General features: G+C 44.2%; 2 protein-coding genes and 1 long non-coding RNA gene across 4 annotated transcripts in view; 2 read left to right on the plus strand and 1 right to left on the minus strand.

The window, feature by feature from the left end:
- Positions 1–7,065, minus strand: part of LOC145438179 (C-Maf-inducing protein-like) — a 173,054-nt gene that overhangs the window by 68,171 nt on the left and 97,818 nt on the right. Inside the window, exon 2 of one of the 2 annotated variants that reach the window (XM_080315540.1) lies at positions 192–3,207. The exons of the other annotated variant lie outside the window; for it this stretch is intronic. Coding sequence (XP_080171666.1) covers positions 490–3,111 — 2,622 coding nt within the window. The 5' untranslated portion in view covers positions 3,112–3,207 and the 3' untranslated portion in view covers positions 192–489. Of the gene's footprint in view, positions 1–191; positions 3,208–7,065 lie in introns of those variants that run through there. 2 annotated transcript variants of the gene reach the window in all.
- On the plus strand, positions 4,407–4,777 carry LOC145438235 (uncharacterized). The gene is made up of 2 exons (XR_013914897.1): positions 4,407–4,529; positions 4,562–4,777. It is a non-coding gene; the product is annotated as an uncharacterized LOC145438235 (long non-coding RNA).
- Positions 5,464–7,046, plus strand: LOC145438193 (translin-associated protein X-like). The gene has a single exon (XM_080315570.1). The coding sequence runs from the start codon at positions 5,531–5,533 to the stop codon at positions 6,314–6,316; it is 786 nt and encodes a 261-aa protein (XP_080171696.1). The 5' UTR covers positions 5,464–5,530; the 3' UTR covers positions 6,317–7,046.

A 7,065-nucleotide genomic window follows, 5' to 3' on the forward strand; every position in this document is an offset into this window, starting at 1 on the left:
ACTCAATTTCGCAGATTGACAAACTTGAGAAGACAATTTCCTGGTAGCCGGTCGCGTTCAGTAAACACAGATCTTTAGGAATATGAATGCAATATCTCTCGTTAGGTTTTGCTCATTGAAAAGATAATCTCTACTAAATATGGAGCAGTGAAGTAAACAGGTTACTGGATTTACCAATTACAATGATCAAAAGTTTGTGAAAACTTTAATATTGCAGTAGGGGCAGGTTACTTGTTGATTGCAATGATTCAAGTAGAGTAGAAAAAGTCTGTGTTCGCGGGTTGAGGCTAACGGAAATCTTGCGAAGAAGAACTATTTTATCAACAATTAGCAACATAAAACTAGTTCAAGGTCCGAGCTAACCTTTCTCTAGTGGGCGCCAGTAATTAAGGTTGTCATATACATCCACAAAACTATCCGACTATCAGAATAAGATATTGCAGACATCAGTTAGCCGCTTGCGACACCTGCGAGAAACACTCGCCAATCTCATCGCAAAATCGGATGATTCAAGAGCATGTCTACTGACGGCCGCTTTTTCGGGTCACGAATCAAACATACCCGCGCTATCTCCACCAGATCGCGCATCTCGAGTTCCGGGAATTCTATTTTATGATTATCGCTCGTGATTGCAATCACCTTCATGGCCTGATGGTGAATATGTTGAAACGGCGTTTTACCGTACAAAATGTAATACAGAATACATCCCAACGACCAAACGTCGGCTTTAGGCCCGACTTTAAACTTGGGCTGGTAGCCCGGGCCGCATTGCATTCCGCCGGACATGTCGTTGATAGTCTCGGGGGCCATGTAATTCAAAGTGCCGAACTGGGTGTCTTTAATCACGCTGGTAGCGTCGACTTGAATGGAGTTCGCGATACCGAAATCGATCAGCTTCAAATTGAAGTCCACAAACATAAAATTAGCCGGCTTCAAGTCCAGATGGATAATCCCATGGCCGTGAATGGCTTGCACCGCACGCAGCATGTTTTTCCATAACATCTTAATGTCTACCGCCTCTAATAATTCGCCAGTGGCCCTTCGGCTTTTCAAAAACGCGGATAAATCCGAAGACCCGCATTCCATTACAAGGTAAAGGCAGCGTTCGCGCAGTTCGTAATCAAACAACTCTATAATGTGCCGGTTTCCTCGCAGCTTTTTTAGGAAGTTTATCTCGTTCTTGTAACCGTCGAGTACTTGTTGGTCGCCTTCCGTTAAATTCACTTGTTTTACCGCCACGATTCGGGAAGACGCAGGGTTGTACACCTTGTAGACTTTGCTCGAGCCGCCTTTTCCGAGCAAGTTCAGCACTACGTAAGGCACACCGTTCAAGACCACCGCCTTTTTGTCGCGCATCAACTGAGACGCGTGAGGCACTTGATTTTGCGGTTTTGCCGATAGTGTGTCTCTTTTTCCTCTATTTCCGTCGTGATTTTGCGGAAAACCATTCGAAAAAACAGGTGTTGTTTCCATTTTGCGAGCGTGAATTTCAGAGTTACCGTTCGACGACGCTCGAGGAATTTGATTTTCCTTGTCTGTTACCGAAATCGGTGCCGGGAACAGAAATTTATTTTCGTCCCGATTCTGCGGAAAGCCACCAGACGAAACTGGCGTTTTATACATTTTATGCACTTGACTTTCAGAGTTATTATTGAACGACGCTTGAGGAACTCGATTTCCCTTGTCTGTTACCGAAATCTTTTCGTCACGATTTGGTTGCAAACCAGTCGACGAAACTGCCGCTTTTTCCATCTTCTGCACACAGATTTCAGATTTCTTATACGACGACACTTGCGGAATTTGATTCTCCTTGTCCGTTAAAAAAATATGTGCTTTTTCATACTTTGCGGTAGGCTTGAACGCGCTGTGAGCGCTCACGATGATCGAAGGAGCTCGGGCTATGTCTGCCTTACGCTGACCTGACTGCTGTGTGTCTTGTTCTGATTCTTGCGGCTTGGAAAATGCGGAAGGTTTCACATCGTGAACACGTTCTGATGTGCCTGCGTCATGCTTCAATCCTTGGGGCATGGGTAAAGGTTCCACATCGTCCGTACGTTTCGACTGGGTTCTAATGTATTGCGGACTGTCGTCATCTGAATCAATCTTATTTACCCGCAATACTCTCCGAGGTCCCGAAGAAAGTTTTTTTGTAACAGACGATGGTTTGAAGATTTTATTCACCGAACTAGCGACAGTATCCGGTTTCACATTTCTTTTATTTTCAACCGATTTCAAAACAGGCGAAGCATGCTTTGGCATATCTTTCGTTTCCGCTAGCTTGAAAGTCTTGTACTCTTTGGAATGCTGGCTCAAATCGGGAGTGACGGGCGACTCTATCCCGAAACTCAGCAGGCTTTTGAATTTTTTCGGACGAAACTGAGGGGTGACGGGAAGGGGACACTCTGCTGAAAAATTCAATAGGGAATTGTTGGCGGGAGGGAGCGCCTTCACGTGTGTCGGATGCGTCAAGTTACATTCGTCTGGAGTGTCGTGATAGGTTTTCGTAGGACATGAACTCAAGTTGACATTACGCGGCATGGTATCAAATCCAGAGTCGTCGCTAAACTTTTGAGGCACTTTAGGCTTAACAATATCTGATCTAAAACACGAGTTTACGTCCGCGAAACTGATATCCGTGTGACCATCGCATAATTTCACGATAGCAAGTTTCAACCGAGGGGAGTTTTCAAAAATGTCCTCCGCCTTGTGCAGCACACTGAGCGCCAGGCGGCGATTACCGTGGTTTAATTCAAACTGGGCGTACATAATGTAAATAATTTCAGACTGGCACGCAGATATCGCCGATTCAAATTGCAGCCTTCCGCTTTCCAAGCTTTTCATCCCGTCGAACATGGCAGCCTTGCCTAATAGAACGGCGTAAGACTCGTTCTTGTGCAGCTCTCGCGGATTGAGCTTCCTGTGCATGCGTGAGAAAAGGCACGTGACAAGCTTTTCTTTACGCGGGCCGTCCTCCATTTTGTAGAGGTCATCAAGTTTTTTCAGCCAATGGGCCGGGTTGCATTCGTCTTCGAGCTCCGCAGTCGCGTTTGATTGGATATTGTGCCCGGGAACGCGAGCATATCCGTTTTTGGACTCTACTCTTCCCGCCATGCAAATAGCTGCTGGTTGAATTCTTGAATCCAAAACAGGGGGATGCAGGCAGCTAACTAACTACCAGACCGATTAGTGTTATCTTTAGGCCAAAATCTGATGAAAAATCTGATGAAAAATCTGATGAAAAAAGGTTTCTTTCAGAGATGTCAGAGCCTGCTTGAATAAAAATTTCATCACTAACCAAACACTTGCTACTACAACAACTGCCCGGGTTTCATGTGTGAATGGTTTTAAAAAGTGTTTTGTCAATGCTAAATTATTTCAGTTTCGAGTTGGAGGAATTAAACTGCTAAACCTCACTATTTGACATTCCCAGGCGAACTATTTCCGCAGCGACAAGCGATAAAGCAGTCAAACACATCGGCTTATCACTGGATTCGGATATATCCAGAGCCATATACTTTATATAGTCAGGAGGGAAAAAAGTACTCCCGTATTTATTTATAGATATATGTCTTGTTTGTTCTGTGCCGACTTTGAGTCTTAGCTATACCCTTCCGGTTGCCGGTAAACTCGGCACTTGGTGAATTCGGCCGGACGAACTCGGCACTTGGTGAATTCGGCCATTGGTGAACTCGGCCATCGGGAAATTTTGTAATAAAGTGTATTAACAGCTATTAATATGAATTATTAAACGAAGAATAGTCTTATCAAGTGATTGGCAATCTTGTAAGGAGGTCAGGGCATGCGTGGATCACGCAGTCACGGCGTGGTTAGATCACGTGATCACGGATTGCGCAAGCGCGGGAGATAACGCGACGTTCGCACATCGACCACGCGTGGTCGGCTCAGTGTTGATTTGACTTGGCGTGGGACGGACGGACGACTTTTGAGAAGATGGATATCTGTGTTTTATGTAATAACGAAGTTATTATAAAGGATCACCAATAAACGTTTCCCACGAACACGAACAACAATTTATAAACGTAAAAATAAATTATTTTTTTTGTGCCTTTGGAGAGACGGATATTAGGGTTGGGGTGGGAGTATTAGGGTTGGGGAAAAAGGGATATTCATATTAGGTTTGGGGTTAGGGGGATATTAGGGTTTGGAGAAAGGGGGATATTAGGGTTTGGGGGAAGGGAGATTGGAGGTGGGTTAGGGTATCCCAAGATTAGGGTTGGGGATGTTAGGGAAGGGGAGATACTAGGTTGGGGAATTGGAGGTGGGTTAGGGTATCCCATGATTTGGGTTGGGGGATTGGAGGTGGGTTAGGTTATCCCAAGATTAGGGTTGGGGGAAAGGGGGGTTGGAGGTGGGTTAGGGTATCGCAAGATTAGGATGTGGGGATGTTAGGGAAGGGGGGATATTAGGCTGGGGGAAAGTGGGTTAGGGTATCCCAATATTAGGGAAGGGGGGATATTAGGTTGTGGAAAAGGGTGATTGGAGGTGGGTTAGGGTATCCCAAGATTAGGGTTGGGGGATGTTAGGTAAGGGGGGATATTAGGTTGGGGTAAATGTGGATATTAGGGGAAAGGAGGATTGGAGGTGGGTTAGGATCAAAGTTGGAGTTAGGATATCCCAAGATTAGTGCCGAGTTCACCGGCAAACATTCCAGTAACCAATCATGGTGACCGGTACCGTTACGCGATCTATCACGGCACGTGATTCTTCTTTATCTGAGATATATATTTAATGCATTTTTATTATAAAATTTCCCGATGGCCGAATTCACCAATGGCCGAATTCACCAATGGCCGAATTCACCAAGTGCCGAGTTCGTCCGGCCGAATTCACCAAGTGCCGAGTTCACTGGTAATCACCCTTCCACCCAACTCATCTATACCTGCAATCCGATTTCATCATTCTATTTTTCTACCTTCCTCAATCTAAGCTACAGTATTGCATCCTATGTTGGGGGATGCAAGCGCCATCGCACTAACAGCGCTGTCCGCCCTACCTCATAATTGAAAATTTATAATGAAGTAAAATTTGTGATGACGAAATAAGACAGCGACTCTAGGTAAGTCTTGCATTATCGAGCGATTTAATTATAGAATACGATGTGATGAATATATTTGACTTCGTCAAACGAAATATATTCCTACCATAACGTTACGGCATCCCTCAATTACGGTGAATAGTCCGCAAAAAAGCGACGACCCTGGCTGACTGCAGAGTTTTCTTCGATTTGAATGGAGTTTGATTGACAAGCGTAACCAACCATAGCGGCATAGGTTCCTCAACTATAAATTATAGATTGCAATAATCAATCGAATCCATGGTATTGTTAAATCGCGATCTGTACCGTAATATGAACCGTTTGTATGCAATATGCATGTATCGCACCGTTATGAATCACGAAAACCTGCATCTGTCAAGGTCACGCACGAGAGCGCAACGCAGACTCAAAATAACTAAACATTCATGTGTATGCTTTCTGCAGAGCGGCTGCAATCAGACACTTGTCGAGGCAATGGCTGTCTCTGTGTCAGACCAGTTCCTTGAATTCCGAGGTGAATTGGATGCAAAACACGACAAGTGGGAGCGATTAGTGAAAATCAGCAGAGATATCACGGTCGAGAGCAAGCGCACGATATTCGTTCTACATCGCGTTGATATCCTGAGCCCGGACCGAGAATCTCGCTCGAAAATCATCAGCGAAGCGGAATCGAAGATAGCCTCGTTATCAAAGAAATGGCGGCAAATAGCAATCGAACTGCACAATGACGACGCACGCCTCTTTTTACGAGCCTACTCCCCCGGGTTGCAGGAATACATAGAAGCATTGGCTTTTTTGTATTATTTACGTCACGAGTCCGACTTTACCATCAACTCAATATCTGGATGTGTAATCCCTCCTGGTAATATAGAAAAGAATCTTTGCTTCAGGAGTGAAGATGATGATAACACAATGTCAATACCCATTCCTGCTACTGAATTTCTACTAGGAATCGCCGATACCACCGGGGAAATTATGAGATTGTGTATCAATGCAGCTGCTAAAGCTACCACCCGTCAGTCGAAGAATCAAGTATACAAACTCAGCGCCTTCATACGTTTACTGCACGAGATGTTTTCAACATTCGCGAATATTGTAGAAGATTCCTCGTTGCGTAGGAATATCCTACAAGGTAAATTGGACGTGATGAGGTCGTCTCTGCACAAGGTTGAAGAGTGCTGCTACCAGCTGGGAATTAGGGATAGCGAACTTCTGGATGCTGCGTTGCGCAGATCACATCATTCCGCGGAAACGGAATAGAGCTCCAAAATTGCTTAATTTCTCCATCCATAACAAACGATGTCCATATTGCCAAATTTAATAGACTCGAAGCTGCTTGGTTGACTCTCATCATGAGCGAGCATCAGTAAATGTGGTTAACCAAATTTGAAGTATAGTTTTGTTGTTGTCAAGTGATAAGGACAAAGACAAAATTATTTTTATATTCTGAATTCGGTGAACTGTATCTACTTACGTTCGTTCCTGATGAGAGTTGGTTGAAAAGCTCAGTGGAATAAATTTTGCAATATGAATATTGAGCATGCTACATACCATACTGTAATTATGGTTTGTTACAAAATTGAAGTTGCATACTTCTCAATGCCTTTTTCACCATTCATCTCGTTAATACGCCAGTTGCCAATGGCTGTCATGTAACGCATTGAAATCTGATTTTGTGCATACGTTGAGGTATGTACCCCTAAAACGTTTCCGGAAATTTGTCGACACCACGATCTTGTCTCGCGGTTAAGGTTACTACCATAATATCGTCACAATTTCGGTGAGATAAAATGTCTGTCTCGTTTGGTATGCCACTCGTGTCACACTGCCATCACCATATCTGTATGAGTACGGTCCTTTGAATCATGTTGAAAATGATTGAGATGCTTTGCAGCAAAAACAGCACCACACACATATTTTGCCGTTGACAAATACAATGCAACATGCTTCCATCTATACTGGGATTGAAGCGTTGTAAATATGAATCGAATTGCGTCTGTATGGTGCAT

Source organism: Botryllus schlosseri, chromosome 4 (assembly GCF_051294905.1).
Source record: "Botryllus schlosseri isolate E-star chromosome 4, Bs_hap1, whole genome shotgun sequence".
Taxonomy (NCBI): domain Eukaryota; kingdom Metazoa; phylum Chordata; class Ascidiacea; order Stolidobranchia; family Styelidae; genus Botryllus; species Botryllus schlosseri.